The 22,219-nt window shown below is 52.8% G+C and overlaps 1 protein-coding gene across 1 annotated transcript in view; it reads right to left on the bottom strand.

Annotated features, from left to right (window-relative positions):
- The window catches only part of LMO1 (LIM domain only 1 (rhombotin 1)), a 35,808-nt gene extending 13,928 nt beyond the window's left edge, over positions 1-21,880 (bottom strand). The window contains exon 1 of the mRNA XM_012654254.1: positions 21,339-21,880. Coding sequence (XP_012509708.1) covers positions 21,339-21,363 — 25 coding nt within the window. The 5' untranslated portion in view covers positions 21,364-21,880. The remainder of the gene's footprint in view (positions 1-21,338) is intronic.
- Between the last annotated feature and the right edge of the window lie 339 nt (positions 21,881-22,219).

The following is a 22,219-nucleotide window of genomic DNA, read 5'->3' as shown; positions in this document are numbered from 1 at the left end:
CTTGCAGGACATATCAGGGCAGGGCGGGCCAGATCCCCAGAGCCCAGCATGTTCCCCCAGGCCACATGGCTCAGAGCCCCACAAAGGGACCATTCCTGGGCAGGAGTGCAGAGCAGGAGGCATTTTTGCAGTGTGTTTTGGTTGAGGAAAACCTATCCTTAGGAACGTTGTATCTACAGCCTGAACCCTCGATGACCTGCAGGTTCTCAGAGATAAAGCAGCTAAGGAGATTCTACACTCACCCCACAGGCCTGGCTATTGCAGGAAGCTGAACTCAGCACAGCCTGGTTTGGGGCAACAGCCCTAGGGACTGACTTAGTCCATTCAGGCTGCTATAACAGAGCACCACTGACCGCGTGGCTTGTAAACAACGTTTATCTGTCACGGTTTGGAGGCTGGGATGCCCGAGATCAAGGTGCAACAGATTCCGTGTCTGGTGAGAGCTCACTTCCTGGCTCACAGACAGCTGTCTTGTCACTGTGTCCCCACATGGTGGAAGGGACGAGGCCGCTCTCTGGGGTCCCTTTCATAAAGGCACTAATCCCATTCATGAGGCTCCACTTTCATGACCTAATCACCTCCCAAAGGCCCCACCTCCTAACACTATCACAAGGGGGGTTAGGTTTTAACATGTGAATTCTGGGGGACACATTCAGACTGTAGCAGGGACCCAGCCGAGAGCTTGCAGGAATGCCGGGACGAGCACTGAGGTTCTGGAGCAGGAGCAAATGGGGCTGCTCTTGCAGCCTCACACAGTTTTCCGTGGTTCTTGAGTGAGGGAAACTTAAAAACATCAGAAGCTGCACATGCTCACTGGAGTCTGTCCCTTGGAATGAGGCTTAAGTTAATTGCATAGTTACCTGCAGCGTGTTCTCCCTCTCCAGGATGGGTACAGGCGTTCTCTTCCAATTCTTTGGTTGTCTCTATAAAGTTACAGACACATCTCAAAAGCAACAGGTCCAAAATAGGACTCCTGATTTCCTCCCCTAAACCTGGCCCCTGCGTCCTCACCCCAGGCTTCCTCATGGCACCCACGCCATCATCCACCCAGATGCTCTGGCCAGGAACTCAGTGTCACCCTCAGCCTTTCATCATCCTCACCCGCTTCCCCATCCCACCTGCTTCTTCCCATTGCCAGAGCCACCACCATCTTTCACCAAACTGTCAGTGTAGCCCCCCACCAGCCTCCCAGTGTCTGGTACCCACAACCCATCCTTCACTCAGCAGCTGGAGAAATCTTTCAAATAAATTGGGGCAGATCATGGCTCAGCTTGAAAGCCTCCCATAACATCCAGTGGGCTGAGAACAGCACCCACACTCTTCCTCTAGCCCGTGACATCCTCATGTGGTCTGGCCCCTGCCTTCCCCCTCACACTGCACTCCAGCCACACTCCAGATCTCTTTCTGCCTCAGGACCTCTGCACATGCACAGGTGTTCTTCCCAGAACACCCTTCCCCGACTCTTCATGTGGTTGGCTTCTTCTCATCTTCAAGCTTCAGCTTAAATGTCATCTCCTCAGAGAAGGCTTTGTGGACCTCTTTATTTCCTTATTTCCCCACCATGCTGCCTCAGTAATTTCCTTCTGAATTTGTAATCACACTTTGTAATTGTTTTACTTTTCTGGGAGTTACTTTAAGAAAAGTGATTGGTTTCTCTCATCAGAACACAAGCCCCACAAAGGCCTGTTCTTGGGGTCCTGTGTGTCTTGCCCACCACTGTGTCCCCAGCGTTGGGCCTCACAGCAGTCACGTTTTAGCCATCGGTTCCATTCACGCATGAAGAGACTGAACGGAATCTATCCAGACGATTACTGGCACGAGTCTGCTGGCCAGAGTGTGCTGATTCAGACAGGCAGCCTCCCCAGAGATGGGGCCTTAATCGGCTTGTTGCGCCCCAGAGCCACACTCCCCAGGCATCGGTACTTCCGTGACCCTACCCAACAAAGCAGATCCATCTGCAGCAGCACCAAGGTCCTGCCTGCCACAGTCCAGATTTCTAAGAGGCCCATCCCAGGGCTCCAGCTCTCACGCCATATAGATCCTATATCCCTTAGATAAAGGAGCAGCAAAGTCCTGTCCCTCAGCCCTGCAGACCCATGAGGAATGAAACCTCCGCTCTCCTCCTCCCTTTACACACAGATACTCCATCCCACCCCTTGGGGAGCGTCAGGCAGAGCTCCAGAGCCCAGGCATCTGTGTAACATCAGCACTTGGGCCTGGGAACCCCTCCTCCTGGCACAGGGTCCTTCTGGCTTACAAACATGGCCACTCTCCCCTCCCAGCACAGTCTGAACCTCTGGGGATCAGAGGGAGGAAATGTGCCCTGGAGTTTGCCAAGGCTTTCTTTCTCTATTGCATCCTGGGCCGCAGGAGCCAACCCCCAGGTCCCTTAACAGGCTGCTGCTGGAGCTGCACCTATGTGGGGACCAGTGGGAAGCGTCTGGAAGCTGTGTTCCCCTGACAGAAACTCAGCTGCTCCCTGGGCACCCACAAAACCCACATCACCCGTCTAATGAAACAGGGCTCCCGAGGGGCCTGTGAGCTGCACAGCGGAGGAGGAGGAGGACAGGGACTCTTAGATGAGCCTCAGTTTCACAGCGGCAGGGACGTGCGCACCAGCGCGCTGAACCAGGAAACGAGAGTCTGGCAGGAGCTGCAGACACACCGTGAGCACCAGGGGATCAGAGATTAGGGCCCTTCAAAATCAATTTTGAATTCGAACTTTTAAATGTATTCTCCAGACGCAAAGAAGGGACCCTCCAGACATGCTCGGCCTAGTCAGCTGCTGGGTCCTGCTCCCTTCTCAAGGCAGCCACAGCCCATCTGCTAGCCACTGGGCTGCGTGAGGGAGGGAGGGCCAGGAGGTGAGGAGGGGGAGTCCACAGGGACAGGAGCCCCTTGGTTATGGCTGAGACAGCACCACCCCTGGGGTGCCTGCGTGAGGCGCCACCCTGGGCCTTCCTGTTGCAGACCTGGAGGAGAAGCACTGAGGGCGTGGCTGTGTGGGCCAGATCCCCTTCTCCCCACCCCCACCTGGCTGAGGAAGCTCATGGAGCACCAGTAGATAAAACCGTTTAGAACATGGGCTTTGGAGTCAGACAGTTGGGGATTTGTATCCTAGAGCAGCCATGGGCTCCCAGGGCGAAGGCCCTAGTTCAGAAGTGAACTTCCCTTATAGAAACCTGGCAGGAGAAAGTCTACCGGGAATGTCTCGGTGACAGTGGTGTGAAGCCCCCAGTGCAAAGGGAAAGTTCATCCCATGTATGAGTCAGCAGGGTAGGCCGGCCACAGGCTGCATTCTCCCAGGCACGGTGTCTGCAGCCAGGGAGCTGACACTCATGCTGTCCGTCAGCTGTCAGACCACGCGCCTGGAGGACACAGTTTGTTCTGGGCCCCGTACTGTGAGGTGCACCAGGACACGCAGGGCAGTGGGCCCCACCAAACACCTGAACAGAACACACTGTTCCAGCCAAGCCTTGGAGAAGGCCCCAGGGCCTGCAGTAGGAAGGCCTTTGGCACCATGGCTCACAGAGGATGCTCCTGGCAGCCCCAGCTGTGGCCCCCCAGCTCCTGCCTGGGTCCCTGCCCAGCCGCATTTGTTCCTCCCTACCTGCAGTCAGCTCACGGCTGATGCCTCCCCAACTCTGGGTGGGGAAGCTGGTCTATGACAAACCTCTCTGGCTCCCGTGACCCCTCAGCCCCAGACCCCCAGTTCTTGAATCCCAGGCCACCTCCCAACTTTAAGCCACACTCCTGAGACACAAACTCCAGTGACTGTGAAGCACTCTGCAGGTGAGAGACAACAGAACAGGTCACTAAGGCCTTGGGCCTGCGGAGGCTTCACAGGGAGCCCCTTTTAGAACAAGGGGCATGAGGAAAAGAGGCTGGGGTCACCAGACCACATGAGGGAGAGGAAGCAGGGACGCCCCAACCCCTCCCAGCTTGGGAGTGGGCTGCTGGCTTGGCAAGGAAATTACAACACGGGCCTGGATAATGCTCCTTTTAGTTACAGCATAAACTGCGGCAATAAAGCGTACCTGGGGAATGTTTAGAGAAAGCACTAATGATTTCTTCCCTAGTGGTTAATAAATTCACTTCCAGATCAATTTGTTCGTGATAGAGCCCGGCGAGCGGAACCGCGCGGCGGGCACAGCCGAGTGTGTCTTTTTCAGTATAAATGATTTATTACGATGATTAGCGGCACATAAACAATTTAAAATACAACGCTAATTAGTTTGGGGAAGAAAGGAGACGAAAAGCCACCCTGCCTCTCTCCCCATTATGTTCTACTTCCCTAAGTGTGTACTTTTTAATTAAATCCAAATGTCACAATAAATTTAAAGTGTTTTATTACCATTCGGGCTAACTGAGGCAGTCATGCAAGCCCCCCCCAGGCATCTACAGGATGGGTTGGGGGTGAGGATTTGGGGCACCAGCAGAGTCTGCCCACAAACTCTCGAGACCCCTAGAAACCCGAAACACCAGGACTGCCCAGAGGACCCCCTACCTCTGTTCACCTTCCTAGCCAGCCCAAGCTTCTTGTAAGTCTTGCTCTGACCAGCCCAGAAGCCAGCCACTTCTCCCCAGTGGTCCCACAATATACTGTACTCTCCCCAACCCTCCACATGTGCTCTAGAACCTTATACATACCTTCTGTGTGCCTGGCATCATGCCTGGCCCTTCATATACAACATCTCACCACGTCCTTGTTCCAGCTCTATGAGTTGTAATTATTGGTTCCATTTTGTGGATGAGAAAATAGAGATTCAGAGATGTGGAACAACTTATATAAAGTCACACAGCTAAAAAGTGGACTTTTACAGTCTCTGTTCCTCCTTTGATAGCGAGCTCTGCCTCAGAGCCCACATCTGGCCATGTCTGGGCCCTGATTTCCCGGTGCCCAGGATGACGCATAGAATACAGTGGCTGCTCACACAGGGCCTTTCCTTGCCCAGTGACATCTAAGATACTTGGACTCTGATAGGTCTGTTAGTGACCCACAATGTAAACTTGGTCAAGTCCTTTAGCCTCTCTGAGTTTCAGCTTCCTCGTCAGCAGAACTGGAGCAATAACACCCAACTCCCAGGGCTAAAAAGTGAAAGCAGCTAAAGAAGCAGAAGTGCTTTGCAATCCTCGACATGCTATGCAAGGAGTAATTACTTATGAAAGCCCTTGGGGTGAGCAGAGATCAGGACTATCCCCAATTCGTAGATCAGAGAACTAAAGCCAGGAGGGCAAAGGACTTACCCAAGGTTCCAATGAACCCCAGGAGCTCAGCAGGGACTGGCCTATGGGCACTCTCCCTTCCAGAAGCTCAGAGATCCAAGGATGGTTTCTCTCCTGAACACTCTTGCACCATCTGTTTGAATTTAAAAACACACATCCCCCAACATAGAGTTTTCATATAACCAAGCAATTCCAGTCCTGAATATATGCCCAAGAGAAATAAAAACATAAGTCTAAACAAAAACTTGTATACGAATGCTCATAGCAGCATTATTCACAACAGCCAAAAAGTAGAAACAACCCAAATGTCTATCAATTGACAAATGGATAAATAAAATATGGTACATACATTCAATGAAATATTATTTGGCCATAAAAAGCAATGAAGTACTGACATATGCTACAACACAGAGGAACCTTGAAAACATTATTCTGGGAAAGAAGCCAGATGCAAAGACCACATATTGTATTATTCTGTTTAAATGAAATGGCCAGAATAGGCAAACCCACAGAGACAGAAAGTAGATTAGCGGCTGCCAAGGCGGGAGGAATGAAGAGTGACTGCTAAGGGGTATGGAGTTTCTTTTTGGGGTGATGAAAATGTTCTTACATTAGCTAATAGTGATAATTGCACAACTCTCTGAATATACGAAAAACCACTAAACTGTACATTCTAAAAAGATTAATTTTGTGGTATGCAAATTATATCTCAACAAAGCTATTATATAGAAAAACAAAACAACAACAAAATAAATATTCCTTTGTGACCAGAAGAAACCAGTTCATAAAAAATTAAGTCCTGGGGCCGGAGAGGGGGCCAATAGCCTGTGGCATCTAGAAGCTGCCAAGTGAGGGGGCCTGGGAGGCAGCCAGTCCTCATGAGGGGGTCCTGGTCACCCTATCTCCTGCGGGCTGCTCCATAGGGCGGAGAGGGCTCCGGAGCACCCCCTTGCCTCCTTCCCCAGTACAGACCGCCTTATCCTGAAATCTCATTCCATACACTCTTCCAGTCCTGCTCTCCAGGAAACTCACACCCTACTGGATCCACTGCTGTCCTTTGACCCATTTGTTTCTACCACCATATTATTTTGTCTTCCTAGGTCCCTCTTTGTTAGAGTCTCTGCATCCTTCAAGGACTATGCCCTACCTGCAAATTAGGTGTGCCTGTGGGCCAGGGGTCCCTCTTTCAGGACCTTGAGCTTGTCCTAACGAGACACAAGTGCAAATGGTATGTGCATAACGGATAGGATGACAGCCAGGCCTTCCAGGGCCCAGCCAAGGTTGGGTAAGGAGCGCTGCCCTCTCCTAGGGCCTGTGAGCCCCTCCAGGGCAGGGATGTGCACGCACAAATCCAGGCGGGAGGGCAACAAGGCTGCCTTTGGAGGGAGAGAGCACCCTGAGAGGGTGACTCCAAGAGGTGAAGCATCGTGGCCAGCAGGGGGAGCCAGGACCACACTGTGGCAGGGCACATCCATCTGCCCCAGGGTCTGGGGCACCCACCTGGGTTAGGGTGACAGTAGTTATGGCGGCTCATGCCTCATCTCAGCACAGGCAGTCCAGCCTCCAATCCTCCCACATGTGGAAAGAGCCCTACAGAGGGGAAGGACAGCTCTGGTCACCTGAGAGGGCTATCTGGGCCTTGAGGTAAATGGACGCACGCCCATTTTTTGGTCCTGAGGCTGGTCCCATGAGTCTATGTGGATTTATCATGAAATGTCATGTTGGGAAGTTGCCCCTTAGGGAAATTATCCCCAAGCTTCTCTAAATTTCTCTTCCGAAGTTCTATGGGGCCTAGGGCAGGGAAGACTTCTCAGGGGCAGTGGGTGGCAGGAGCAGGTGCTGCTGGGACCCTTTATGCAGCCACTGTGTCCTCACCAAGAGCTCCTCAGGTGGGCACGTCCTGCCTTCCTGGCTAAACACATGAAAGCATTTTCTCTCATTTGCGTTCTGTGCAGGGGATAGGGAGGATGCTCTGGGCCCTAATTTACGTCTGAGAAAACAGAAGTTCAGAGAGGTTATTTAGTTAGCCCAGGAACACACAGCAGTGGGTGGTGTTGGCAGAGTAAGACTTGCCTGAGATCTCAGTCTGAGGACAGCAGAGTAGTACTGGACTCTGCAGCCCATGCTTATGACCTGCCCAGCCCCAAGCAAACTACCTCTGCAGCAAGCAGTCAGGCCCTGCTGCAGCTACTGTTTCTTTCAAAGAATTCTGAAGATTTCAAATCTGCATGTGTTTGAGCTGGTGCTCTTGGGGGTTCTCTGCTCCTGGGGGAGGGGATCCAAAGCCTTCACCCTGGAAGGGAAGCAGAGCTCCTGGGAGTAGGCCATGGGGAGAGGACAGTGTATCTTCAGACAGGATGGAGGAGGCTGGTGGGTCTTTAGCCCTGGGCAGCCAGGCAGGGGTGGTGTCCATGCAGGGGTGCCCCTGACGGACAGCTCATTGCAGAAGCCAGGCCTTTGTTTCCAGACCGCAAGGAGGGGCTCTGTGACCTCAGAAAAATTTTGCTCTTCTCTGGGCCAATCTTAGTTGCATATAATTAGGGGGTAGACTGTATTAGGTATAGCAAGGGTACGGAGACCCTGAGCTAAACCTCTTTCCTAGAATGAGGAGCTTTCACGAAAGCCAGGCTAAGAAAATTGGCTGAGAGTGGGAGGGTCAAGAAACACTTTAAAGACAGATGGTGGAAGGCCAGAGGAGTCAGGAACTGGCCCAAGGGTGGGGTGGCTGGGCAGGTCTGGACTTGCTGCTTCCCAGTCCTGAGATGCCCCTGCCTGCCACAGGCCCACGGGCGTCAGTTCACTCCCTCTGAGCCTAGAAAGCCAGGGCGGTGGGCCAGCCGTGGCACAGCGACAGAGGATGAAGCCTTCAGGCCAAAGCTGGGCTGGGCAAGCAGGGGCTTGAGGGACAAAGGTGGGTAAGGACATGCTTGCAGCCAGGGACTCTGGGCTACCTTCCCTGGAGCTCAGCTCCAGCTCTGGCCACAAGTCCAGGCCCTGATCCTGGGAGCTGAGAGGCTGCAGCCAGGATCCGGACCACGGGGGACCTCAGGTGAGCTCCCATTCCCAAGGCCACAGCTCCAGACTTCAACTGCCTCCTCCCACCAACCCGATCCCCCACCTGCCCCCTCCCCTGACAGGCAAACTCGAGGAACCTAAAGGGAGGGAGGAAGGGGTGAGGGGCAGTCTGGGGCTGGAGCGGTGGGGAGAGGTCACCCTGTGACACTGAAAGGCAGAACCCCTCCCTCCCACCTCGCGGGCTGCTTTCTCTGCCTCTAGTTTAATCCCCTCCAATTTGTTCTCCACAGAGTAGCCCAAATGATCCTAATAAAATGTAAATTTGAACATGCTTCTGCCTAAAGCCCTTAAAAGACTTCCCACTGACCTTAGCATATACCTAACCACGGCCTGCAAGGCTCTGCGCAGCGTGACCCTGCGATTCTGACCACCACCGCAGCCTCCCGGATGACGCTCCAGCCGTGACCTCTCCAGCCAGGAACTCAGCGCTGCCTGTGCTCTCCCTGGGACAAAGCAATCCGATGACTCTCTCTGCTCCCCTCCCTAACTTCTTCACTTGTTAACTCATTCATTCATTCATTGTTTTTTATTTATTTTCTTTTTTTTTTTTTTTTTTTTTTGAGACAGAGTCTTGCTCTGTTGCCCGGGCTAGAGTGCCGTGGCGTCAGCCTAGCTCACAGCAACCTCAAACTCCTGGGCTGAAGCGATCCTCCTGCCTCAGCCTCCCGAGCCTCCTGCAGCCACTGTGTCCTCACCAAGAGCTCCTCAGGTGGGCACGTCCTGCCTTCCTGGCTAAACACATGAAAGCATTTTCTCTCATTTGCGTTCTGTGCAGGGGATAGGGAGGATGCTCTGGGCCCTAATTTACATCTGAGAAAACAGAAGTTCAGAGAGGTTATTTAGTTAGCCCAGGAACACACAGCAGTGGGTGGTGTTGGCAGAGTAAGACTTGCCTGAGATCTCAGTCTGAGGACAGCAGAGTAGTACTGGACTCTGCAGCCCATGCTTATGACCTGCCCAGCCCCAAGCAAACTACCTCTGCAGGTAGTTTGGGACTACAGGCACGCGCCACCATGCACAGCTAATTTTTTCTATATATTTTTAGCCATTCAGTGAATTTCTTTCTATTTTTGGTAGAGACGGGGTCTCGCTCTTGCTCAGGCTGGTCTTGAACTCCTGAGCTCAAACTATCCGTCCTCCTCGGCCTCCCAGAGTGCTAGGATTACAGGCGTGAGCCACCGCGCCCGGCCCATTCATTCATTGTTGACTCAAAAAATATTCACTAAGCGTCTACTAGTAGGGGCTAGCCCCTAACATCTATATTTTGATAAAAATTATACCAACACTGATGATTTTTCAAGAAAGTAGCTCATAATGATCTTATTAAGTCAATTAAATTCCTTGATCACTTTTCCATTCAATAATGTTAAACCATTTCTTCACCCTTCCCCATTTTTAATTTATTGAGATTATTTTCATCGGGATGGATTACTTTTAAAATTTTAAGTGACTATTGTTTCATGATCAGCTTTTGGCTCACATCAAATCTTAAAAATTAGAGCTTTTTGCCACTCTTGAAATTTCTCTTCTGGCAATTATTTCCATCAGAAAATGTTTCCTGAGCCAACTTATGCAGATCTAATTTTGTCAGGAAGATGTGATTCTTCTGTCAATTTTTAGTCAATAACATATTTTACCAGGTGCAGTCTTAGCTGTTGCCAGTTTTACTTTGTGTTAATTATTTCAACCAATTTTAATTTTTTCCTGGATCTTAATAATACTAATGAGATATTATTCTCATGTATAAGGCATATTTTAGCAGTGATCTGATAAAGCATTCTGAGGATCAAAGAGCAGCATGAAAACATCCTTGGGGCATGAAGGCAGGTCAAAACTTCGAACTCCATTTGGGTGAAGTGCTGGCTTGGAATCAGGTGCCTGAGGGAGCCCTGCCCACTGCTCTCCAGAGCCCTGGCCCCTGCCAAGAAGACGCCTCATAGATGGGAAACAGCTCCTGGCTGGGTTGAGAGCAGCTGCCTGGAAGACGGCCTCTGACTGGCGGGCAAAGAGAAGGGGTGCAGGCCCGCGGTCCCACGCCAGGCTGGGTGCAGCCTCTGTTGGGCCCAGACTTTTCTACTCAGAAGGTATCTCAGAGACACTCAGCTGAGAGAGGAAGCAGACACTTCTGTGCCGTAGTTTCTCCAGGCATAAAAAGAGGTAATTGACCAGGCTGCTCTCAGCCCGGGGCTATGACTTCCACTCACTGGCCTCCAGGTTTTGAGCCTGCTCCAGGGTCCCCTCTGCCTCCTAGCTGAGATTCTACCTGGGAACAGCAGGGGACAGGAACCTTCCACCTGAATTCAACTGTGACAAGACCAAATGTGGAAAGCCGAGGCCACGAATGCTCTCGCCTGGAAAACTGTCTGCTGATGCCAGGAGACCAAGGAAAGGGAAAGAAACCTCACTGGGGGTTCCCTTCTGCTGGCCTCGGCCCGCCACACCAGTCCCCCAACAGCCATGTCTCCACATACAGCACCACAAGGCATCAAGCAGGCAGCTCCCCAGGCTGTAAATGGGGAAACCAAGGCCTAGAGAGGGGAAGAGACCTGCCCAAGGACACATGACGATGAGGTGGTGGCAGAGCTGACAGTGATGTGGGAGTTCTGGCCCCAGCCCTGTGCTCCCCAGGCTGCTGTGGGAGTGCTCCAGCCCAGGGCAGTGCTCCTCCACCCTGCTCCCACATGAGGAACTGCTAAAGCCACCTCTGCCCAGGCTGCCTCGCAGACGCTGTCTCCACCTCCCCCAGCAACAGCCAGCGAGGACTTGAGGCCCCCAGTCCAACAGCAGTGTGGAGGCTGGCTCAGGGAGCCTCCACCTCCCCTCCTCTGAGTGATGGTCTCCGCTAAGTGAGAAGAGAGGCCCTGGGGTGATGGACCCCACTGGACGGCTGCTTTGCAGGCCCCTACTGGCCTTGGAAACCTTACCATCTGTGAGAAAAGGAATCCAGCAGCCCCCAGGCCCAGCCCAAGCATGTGTGTGTGTCTGTGTGTGCAAGCATGTGCACACACATGTACACAGTCAGCACCACCCCCTCTTCCCACAGGGGAGGCGTGGGAGGGTCTTTACCACCACCTCTGCAGGATCGTGGCAGGCAGCGGCATGGTTCTCATCTCAGCTCTGCCATGTGCCAACTTGCTGGGGTATCCCAGGCAAGGGTCATTCCCTCTCCGGGCACAAACTACTTTTCTGCAAAGTGGGGCTAGAATTCATCCTCCCTGCTTCCCAAGGGTGCTGTGAAGATGAAATAAAAGACTTTGAGACATCTGTGCCTTTCCCTGGTGTGAGGTGACCCAAGAGGCAGAGGTACTGGGACTTCTGGGGATGGAGCTGGTGATTCATTCTCTGGGGAGCAACTAAACTGTTAGACACCTGAGGCCCGAGAGGCTATTCCAGAGGCTGACCTCTCTGGCAGGCCAGTTTCCACCATGGTCCCCAGTGATCCCATCTCCGGGATTCACACCGTGGTGTAATCTGCCCCACTTCCTTGAGTGTGGGCTGGACTTAGTGACTTGCTCCCAGGGAAGAAAACATCGCAAAAGGGACAGAATGTCACATGTGCCATTAGGTTATAAAAGACTGTCGCTTCTTTCTTGTGAGCAGACATTCTGTCTCGATGGCTGTAAGGAAGCAAGGTGCTGTGTTGGAGAGGCCCACGTGGCACGGGACTGAGGGCAGCCTCTGGTCAACAGCCAGGGAGGAACTGAATCCTGCCAACAAGCACGAGGAACTTGAAAGCGGCGGCTTCCCCAGGTGAATTTCGGGATGAACTCACAGCCCAGCTGACACCTGGATTACAGTCTCTGAGAAACCCTGAAGGAGAGGACCCAGTTAAGCAATACCCGGATTCCTGTCCCACCACGATGACAGAGTAAACGTGTGTTGTCTTGAGCCGCTAATTTTTGAAGTAATTTGTTATGCAGCAATAGATAACGAACGAATACACCGCTGTGCTGGCATACACAGGAAACAGAGGGACCTTCCCTCAGGCCACTGAGAGGGGGCGCTGCAGACATATATGTGCCCCACAACCTGAGTTCTTGTGAGCCGCCTCCTAGAGCGCAGGCCTTGGTGTGGAGTGTTGTGTGGAGGGGGGCCCAGAGGACAGGGCCCTGTCTCCTGTCATCCTACCACACCCCCTGCACTCAGCCAGCAGACCAGGAAAGTGGACGGAGCTGTCTCTCAAGGAGCTATAGCCGTGGGTTCTTTCCAAAGAGCAATCCTCCTAGGGTTGGGAACCCCAGTGTGTCTGGAGGACCCCAAGCTTTCCAAGCACGCCCGCTTCCCCTTTCTGCGCCGCTCTCGCCAAAACCCTAGGAAGGTTAGGGAAATTGCACCAACCATTTACAAGACTGTCAGAAGCTCTGCTTGTTAAAGTCTCAACAGACCTAAAAGGTGGCCATGATCATACCCATTCTACTAGATGGAATTATTACAATTTACTCATTAGAATTAATAAGTGGCAGAAGCAGGACTTGAACCTAGTCTGTCTGACTCAAAGGCCATACTAGTTCCATTTCTTTTACAAATAGGAAAATCGAGAATCAGAAAGTTCAAACATTCTTATGGCCCCCACAGGCAGCCCCACACAATCCTTCCTGGATACGCTGTCATTAGGGATTGGGGTGTTTATAGACTCAGGGGAGAGGAGAGGCAGAGTGGGGCAGGACTGTAGGAGCCCAGGACAGAGTTGCTCCCACGTGTCTGGGAAGAGTGGATCTCTCTCTCCCTATCAACCAGCAAAGTTGAATTATTAAAACTCCCTTCTGGGGTACCACGCAGATTTTTCTCCACCAAGACTCAGAGAAGAAGGGCAGCCGATCCTGCCACACAATATTAAAATGTCAGGAGTTTAAGGCCAGCGTTGGTTGAGTCATAAGTTATCAGCACCCAGTGAGGGCCGACAGAATGCCTCCCTTAAATTATTAAGCAGAAAGCGTCAGACTGTAATATTTTGCTAAACCAAAGTACAGACACAGACAAAGATGTCATTTCAATATTTGAAACCAGTAAGTTTAATTTAAAATAAGAGCAAACCAATAAGCTCAGAACATAGTGCCATATGAGAGGAAAATTATACTGTGAGAGGAAAAAAAAAAAGTGGAAGGACTTAAGAAATTTATAAAAGTAATCTCCAAGTGGAAATTAGAAATCAAGGCCTAGAAACAGAATAACACAAAAGAAATATTACTGTCCACTTTCTAAATCAATATAACACTGCTCCACGCTGGAATTACCATGGTAACTCAAGTAAAAAGAATCAAGCAATTCTTATTATTTCAAAATAAAATCACAGCCTGAAGCCTGGGTTTTATTACAACCACTGATAGATCGCTGGCTTGTATTTATCTGAAATATTGCTTTTCAATCAGCTGGTTTATGAATGTACACAGGCCTCTCACCAGCCCATTCACCGCCCCATTTTGAGGCGAGGGGCCAACCATGGAATTGATTTTCACCTGGCTGCATCTGCATATGTGCCCAGGTTGAAGTCAACTCTGGTAACGCGGAGCATAACACCCCTTCAAACTATCCAGTGGCTTTGCAGGACAGGGAGGAAAACCTGGAAGAGGCCATGGAGGTGAGCTCAAGCTGGTTCCCTCCAGGCTGGCTCTCAGAGAAAGGGGGCAGGGCTGCGATGGCAGCCCCTGACAAGCTGTCCACGCAGCAAGCTTTCTCCCACCCAAAGTCATCTTCTTCTGGGCTTCTACCCACTTCCTCAAACTCTCTCTGGGTGTCCTTCTCTCTATCCCCAAGTCTGACAGCTGGAAAAGGGAGCAGGCAGAGCACAGAAAACGGGTGCATGACTTTGCAGTCAGCCAGCCTGGGTTCACAGCCCACCTCTAGCATGAGCTGTAGGACCTGGGGCCCAATCACTCAACCTCTTTTTTTTTTTTTTTTTTTGGGAAAGTGTCTCACTCTGCTGCCCAAGATAGAGTGCAGTGGTGTCGTCGTAACTCACTGCAGCCTCCAACTCCTGGGCTCCAGCGATCCTCCTGCCTCAGACTCCTCTCAAAGTGCTAGGATTACAGGTGTGAGCCACTGTGCTAGACCAGTTGTTATAGATACTAAATGAGATCGTACGTGGAAGATGCTTGGTGGATTGATTACCGAAATGGCCCCAATTCTCCACCCCTCTCAGCATCCACGCCCTTTGATTTTTCACTTCCTACATTCAAGAGTAGAATCTATTTCCCCACCCCTTGAATTTGGGCTGGCTCTGTAACTTATTTTGGCCAACAGAATACAGCAGAAGTGACAACATCCAAGTACCAAACCTTGGCCCCAAGAAGCCTTGTGTGTTTCCACACCCTCTGGACTTGTCTTTGCCATGAGAACAAGCCAGACAGGCCCACTGGATAATGAGGGACATGCAGTCTCGTCACCCCAGCATCCAGCTGATCAGCCACCTCCCTCCTCCAGGTGTGAGTGAGCCCAGCTGAGACAAGAACAACTGCCAAGCCAGGCCTAGCCTAAATCACTGACCCAAAGATTTTTGAGCTAAATAAATGCTTATTGTTTTGAGCCTCTAAGTTTTGGGGGAGTTGGTTATACAGCCATAACTAACTGATAAAAATGCATAGCACAATGCCTCACTTTTAAATAGGGGTTCAGCAAAATGATAGCTATTTTTTTATGACCCCTAGAGACTGAGAGACTGAAGCCGAAGAAAGCATACTATAACCGTGCAGAGAACAACATCAATTCACACAGGCACGTGGCTTCCTGGTTTACCAAGTGTGTACGTGGACATTAGGTGCCAGTTAGGTGTTGCACCCATCGTAGGGATGAGAAAACTGAGGCCCAGTAAGTTGTATGAAATTACACAGCAGTCGGCTGGAATTAGAAGCCAGGTCCTCTGAATCATGCTAGCAGAATGCACCTGAAGACAGTGCAGGACACTCAAGAAAGCCCAGTTGACCTCCAGGGGAAGGGGAAAGGACTGTGACCTGACCTGAAAGGCCTTCACACTGGCATCTGCCCCTGAAACCTGGACCAGCCATCTCACTCTTCTTACACCACCTGCTTTTAATTCACCCCCAGTTGTATCAGCCACTGTGGGCTCCTGCCTTAGACAGAACACAAAATGAATATATTCCGACGAATGAGGGACAAGCTTGTTGCTGGGTTGGATGGATGTGTCTCTGAGTATGGCCTGAAATGGTCTGTGAGAGGCCACAGCCAACTAAAGGGGGAAAGGGCACGCCAGGCAAGGGGGACAAGGGCAGCAAGGGTGTAGAGGCAAACGCTGGGTCTGCATGGAACACAAAAGCCGCATACGGGACCTGCATAGCTGAGTGAGATGGTCGAAGTGGCAGCAGGTCTCAGGCAGGATGCCAGGTAGCAGAGGTTGGCTCAGTCTGGTTGTAATGAGCACCAACAGAAAGATGGTAGGTGCGATGGGACAATGGTGGTGGCAGAACAGAAAAGGGTAAGTCCAGAATCCCAGATGAATGCAATCCGGTAGTGTGCTGATAAATGCTTAACCACCAGCTCTTCCCGAAAAGCCCTTATCTGTAGTGTTTGCCAATTTCCATGGTGCAAATTCTCCCACCATGGCTGATTTCAAGCTACCAATGTGATGTCTCCGAACTCAGAGTTGGGAAGAGATGCACAAAATTAGTTCTTGCAAGCCAGTACAAATTGACTCCACTGGAGTAGTCCTGACCTGAGCAAAAACCTGCCAGGAAAACTCACTCTAGCAGCACCACAAAGAGCTAAGCCTGGGGTACGAGGGTGTTCTGCATTCCTCTCCAACTCTGGGCAGGGCAGGTAGGCAGATGGGCTACATGTCATGTGTACGTCTGGGGCTTCTTCAGTCCAAAAGGCCCAGGATAGGTGAGCACCCATCAGCACCTTCCATGAGGACTTATATCTGAGGCTAGAACCACATCTCCTGGGCTGTCTGTAGGCTGGCTAGGGCCATGACTGGGATACAAAGTCGCAGTCTAGCTGATGTTCCTCTAAGCAGGTCAGATGGTATCTGGCACACTGGGACACCCACATTCTGCCCTACCTCCTTCAATCTTTTTAATGCCTATGATCAGGGCTTTCTGGGAGGCCCTCTGGCCCCTGGAGATGGATCCAAGCAACAACCTTGGCCTCCCTGCTACATGGGGGCAGCTCTGCCCTTGGTGGGGCACAGCTCTGGAGGGAGCCCCTAACTCTCTGGGCCCACATCTACTCAGGACCCCAATATGGCTCAGGTCCACCCCTCTCAGCCTCCCTAGCTGCACCACCACAGCTCTGTCTTCTGCTCAAAGTTGGCCCAGCCCACCCAGCCATGGCCACTTCCCAACTCTGGCAGTCTCACACTGGGCCATGGCAGAACCTAACGTCTCCTTTGCCCATGACCACAGAGGCTCAGCCACCGAAGTTCACTGGCCATCGTCCATCTGGTCCAAGGGTGAATGACCAAAATAGACCTCCTTTTGGTCCTGGCATCAATGGTGCCTGCTGAGAGGTTCCTTAAATGGCAGTGTGTGGGGCAGCCATCTGGTCTGACTCCAGGACATGGGGTGGGGGATCAATTCTCAGGAGGGATGAGAGGCAGGCCCCAGCTCTAGGAAAACACACATTTCCATGTGCTAAAAGCATCTTTGTGGGACGTGTTCAGAGAGAGAGAGAAAGGCAGCTCCCGCAGCTGCAGAGGCCAAGTGAGGGGCCATGCCGGTGCTGAGCCCCAGCACACAAAGGGTGAAGCTTTTAGGCGAGCAGCGGCCAGTGATCTCAGCGTCCCCCAGTCCTAATGCTCCTGAAAGGCTCTCTCCCGCTCCCTGTAATTGGGCATCAGTAGTTAATGCAGTATTGACTGCATTACACGCTCCCGTGCCTCCCCTCGCTAATGCCAATTGCATCACCTTGTACAGTCACCGGCCTGCTTAGCCAATAGCCGTTAAAAGCAATCCAAATCATGAATCATATGGGAAACTTTTAGCAAGACACCGCCATCCAAGGAGACAATTTACAGTTGAGTTAATCTGGGTACATTAGCGAGACATGGATTCTGGACGACAGACCAATTTATGTTGTTTCCCTGTTCCCCTTAGTGCTCTGTGTGGGCAAATGAATGGAAGAGCAGGGAACACAGAGAAGCACCTGCTTCTTTACCCACCCAAGGCTGGGTGGGGGGAGACCCATCTTTACAGACTCTCTGCCTGTCTGAGTTTGGGTAGGAAGGGAAAGCGGCCGTACATGCTGCTCAAGATTTGTGACTCCTCATTCCCAGCAGAGGAGGGCTGCTGCTGGGGTTGGTTATGGCAGATGCAGATGGTGACACCCATCTTCCAGGCACTGGGTCAGTGCAGGATCTGGCCCCACCCTGCCAGCTTCACAGGCCTTTACCTTGCTTGGCTCTGCCTTCCTGCTGATGCGCTGGGGTCTCTAGCATAGAACAGCATCAGGGCCCACTCCCTGCCTCCATCTCCAGGACTGGGAAGGTCCTGGCCAGAATCTGAGGGGTTATCCCAGAAGGTCCTGCTGGTGGCGCTGGTCAGTACCCAAGCACAGCCAAGCACCTGTTCCGGAGGATCAACGGAGTCAGCTGTGGAGGCTGTGCTCCTTGCGGTCATTAACAATGGAAGACTCTGTTGTCTGGTCCTCCGGAGCCCAGCTCCACTCCCCTTGGGCATTTTTACTTATTAAAAATGCTCTAGGAATCATGTCTGGTGTTCAGTTTCACAACCTGCCTGCTGTTTCCTGTGGTCACCGCACCCTTCGTGCTGGGCCTCTGCAGAGGCGGTTTACACTCAGACTTGCCCTTTTGCCCCCCTGTGTGCACCTGGGAACACACCAGCGCCCCCAGCTGGATGCCCCAGCATCCTCTCCTTCCCGGTTCCCCACAGCCCAAGGCTCTCATTGTTCTTGGGTCCCTCGGACTCTCTGCTGTCTGCCCCTACTCAAGGGCCTCTTCTCCAACAGCCCAAGGGCTAATTTGACTGGCAGGGTTTAGGGCGGTAGCTCCCTCTGCTCCCCTGGGACTGCAAGCCTCCCCAAAAGCCCACAGCCTGGTACCAGCCCAAGCCGCAGGTGCCAGGGGAAGAAGGGCTGTTTCTCCGGGAAAGTTGCAGCTCGGCTCGCTTTCACTGACAGGCAGACCCGGCAGCATTTAGAAAGCCCGGACCCTGAGTTCCAGTAAAGTGGAGATGGCTAGGCCAAGAGCAGGCATCCAAATGAAAGCAATTAATCTTAAAACTCGAAGTTTAACTGTTTGCAAAACAGATCTTTCCATCTCTGTGGTGACCCTTCACTGCTCGACCTAATGGATTACTTTATTAATAATGCACTGTGCTTAAAAGCAAAAAAAAAAAAAAAATTTTTTTTTCTGACGATTCAATACTTCAGAAAGTCTCTTAAACCCGTTGCTAAGGCAAACGATTGATATTTTATTATCTTTCAGAAGTACAACATGAAAGCCCTGCAGCCCAGCAGAGCGGGAGCTTTGGTCCTCGGCAGCTGCCAGACCCGACTTCAACTAGAGGAGACCCGGCCTCTCCCGACAAGATGCTGTCAGGTGGAGAAAAGGCATTGGGGGTGGTTAATAGGAGCGCTGAGTCCCTGCTGCAGCCAGACAAAGGGTGCTGTGTGCAGCCCTGAGGAACACACCCCTTTGGGACCCTGAGGGGAGAGGCAATGCTGCCACCCAGCTCAGATAGCCACCTGCTTGGAGGGCATAAGTGTTTAGGAAGAAGTTAGGCAGTCAGTTTGGAGGGGCAGGTGAGTGGATCCAGAGCCTTTCTCCCTCCCCCAATTGAAGGTGCCACCTTCAAGGTTTCCTGGAACCAGGGGAGGCCAGACTCTAATGGGGAGTAGAGCATGGATTTATGGGCAGAAAGGTTGCTTTTGGAGGACAGCTCGGCAGGGCAGGACCCCAGCAGCCTGCCTTCCTTGGCTGTACTGGACCCCAGAGCCCAGTAGCATCAATGGTAGCAGGCACCATTTATTTGGACTGGACACAGTGGGGGACAAAGAGGAATCTCGAGCTCTCCTCCACAGCTCTGGCAGAAACCAGCGGAAACACATGCCCAGGGTGCTTGAAGTGCACTATGGTCTAGAGGCAGGAAACTGGCTAAAATGACTTCCAGAGATCCATTCCCACTCAGGATTCCTCTGAAACCCTTAGTATGAGAGCCCAAGGGGTGCCTGGACAGAGAGAGATCTAGCTCCAAGATCCTAGGTGGAAGTGGGGGTGCCATCTTGTCAGCATGAGACCAATCTCCCTGGCCTGAGGCCTCTCACGTATAGAGCCTGGGTTTTCTGAATTCCTGCCTTGGGTCTGGGGAGCCAAGCATGCCAGATAACCTCCGCTAAAGATGGACCTGATTTCTACATATGCCCCATAGTGAGAATATCCCCAGGTACTAAGGAAGGACCCTCTGCACTGGCTTCTCCAAGCCCTACATTATTACTGAGAGAGAAAGTGAAATCTAGAGATGGGCATGACTGTTCCAAGGTAACACAGAGAGTTCATGATGAAAGGTGCTAAATCAAGGCCTCTTCCTTCCCTGTCTGGCCTGACCCCAGACCCCTTCTTTTCCTTTTCTTTCTCTATGAAGTTTTCTGATGGCCCAAATGGGGCTGGGGGGGGGGCGGTCCATGAATAGATAAGGATGTGCTAAAGACAGATGTCACACTCCAGCCAGCCCCAAAGCACTTAGTTCCCCCTTTCCTCTCTTCCTATAGGCATACCAAGACATGGCCTGCATGGGCTTCCCAGCCACAGGGCTCCCCACAGGCCACACCAAGCCCAGACACTTGAAATGCCCCCCTGCCTGCCAGATGTCTCAGGAGGTGGTAGGTAAGCTCGGGCATCAGCACATGGTAGCAGCAAAGTGAACATCCTGTGTGACCTTGAGCAAGTCACTTAACTTTGCATATTCACCAAGTGACCACGTCAATAACATCGTGGGCAGAGGGCACAGGCCCAGCAGAGGGTCCAGAGTAGAAGGTCAGAGGATGGCCACCATAGTCACTCCAGGATTCCCGCTGACTCACAGCTTTGGGCCCTTTCAGTTCCTCACCAGAGGCAGAACGCAGGCAGCAGTGTGGGTGCCAACAATCATACACGGATCTCCCTACAACACCAACAGGGCAGGAGGGCCTGGGATGCCAGGGAACTACCACTCTCCCAACCCTGGGGGCTCGTCTTGGGTCACAGAGCACCCACTTGGTTTTACCCCCAAATGGGCTGGGATCCCAGCCTTCTAGGACACTTACTGCAGGGCACTCCCAGCCAGGTAGGCTGGCATCTATGAGACCACCTGCTAGTGGTTTCCAGCAGCCATGGGCTCCTCTGTTCTGATCTCTCCCAAGCCCTACAGTCTTCTGGGGCGCACTGAGGCTCTTGACCACGAAAGGTCCATGCCACTCTCGAAGGCCTCTCCTGCACAAATGCCACTGGCCAGTGGTGGGCCACTTTCTTCCTCTGGGCCAAACTCTCACCTCAGTGCTCAGGGAGACAGGGGATAGTGGGCCAGCACAGAGGCTTCTCTCTTTCTCACCGAGCCAGGCTCGTGGGCAGCCGTCCTCCAGAGGGCCCAACTGGCCTTCCAGATCGCGCCGTCCTCCCGCGCTCCCACTCGCCCCAAGCTCTGGAGTCGGTTCTCCCCGAAGCCGCTGATTTGCTCGGCGCTCAGCGCCTCTCGGGTTACGCGGCCGGCGCGAGGGTGATGGCTGCGGTGAGAGGAGCAGCCGCAGAGACGAAAGGCTCAACGCGAACCGCCACGGCGCGGAGATCGGAGGGGATCCAGAGCCTCCACGCGGCCCCGCAGCGCATCGCACGGCCGGCGCGCGGCTCCCCGGCTCGCGGCTGGGGCCCGGGGGACGCGCGGCCCCCGGCTCGCTCGCAGCCCCCCCGCCCGAGTCCCGCCCGGCCCTCCCCCGGCCCCCCGGCCCCAGCCCGCCGCGCGCCGCCCGCCGCCCGCCCCGCAGTCCCGGCACAGCCCGGCATGTGTGCGCCTGTGTCCCGGCGTGCGTGTTACCGCCCGCCGCGGCGGGGGCCGAGGGGGTCGGGGGCGCCGGGACCCCCGCCTGCCACCTACCGTCCTCCTTGTCCAGCACCATCATCTCGGGCGCTCCGTGTCCAGCCGCAGCTCGGCTCGGCTGGGAGAAGGGCGCCGACTCGGGGCGCGCTTCGGCGGGGCGGCCGGTCCTCGAGCAGCGAGCGGGCTCTAATTACCCGCTTGTCCGGCTCTTAACCTAGATTGCACTCAGCTAGAATTACATTCAGGAGTGAAGCACTTCGCGGATACAAAAGCAGTCTCACCTACTTTTGTGCCTCAGAATTGCAAGGAACTACGAACTGCAATTTAGAGAGGGAGGGGAGAGGGAGAGAGAAGGGGAACAGAGGATCAGAGCCGTTTCTTTGATTCTCACCTTCTAAATGGCTCAATTTGCCCAGTATAATCTGTCTTAATGTAATTGCATTTGATAGCTCATAACCCTGGCTCTGGCAACGACACAGCTTTCAGCCTCATAAAGTGTTTTCCCCTCGGATTTAATCTGAATCTCGATCTAAAATTATATTCAAAGAGATGGGGGAATCTCGGCGGCCGTCTCCCGCTGCCTTTCTCCCTCAATGTATGAGGTTTGCACTCCTGCCACTGAATAAATGCACACATTTCCCGAGGCCCCCTCCCTCCCGGGTTAATGGGGAGTGGAGACGCGCGGCTGTCCGGCTCCGCAGCGCCACCTGGAGGCCTCTCGGCCCCAGCTAGGCGCGTGGCTCGCTCCAGTCGCGGATCTTGGTCTCCAATGTTTGTCTGGTGGACCAACCCCATCTGCTTCTTCCAGCCCCGGAGCCTTGATTTCTGCCTGAGCGATATTTCTCTGATCCCCGTCCATTCCCTTCCTACCAGCTCTGCCCAGGGTTTCTGGTTGCTTCCCAGATTGGCAAAGTTAACCCTCTTCAGAGCACAAATGC

Source organism: Propithecus coquereli, unplaced genomic scaffold, assembly GCF_000956105.1.
Source record: "Propithecus coquereli isolate 6110/MARCELLA unplaced genomic scaffold, Pcoq_1.0 Scaffold44, whole genome shotgun sequence".
NCBI lineage: Eukaryota > Metazoa > Chordata > Mammalia > Primates > Indriidae > Propithecus > Propithecus coquereli.
This window is presented reverse-complemented; position numbering and strand designations above follow the sequence as displayed.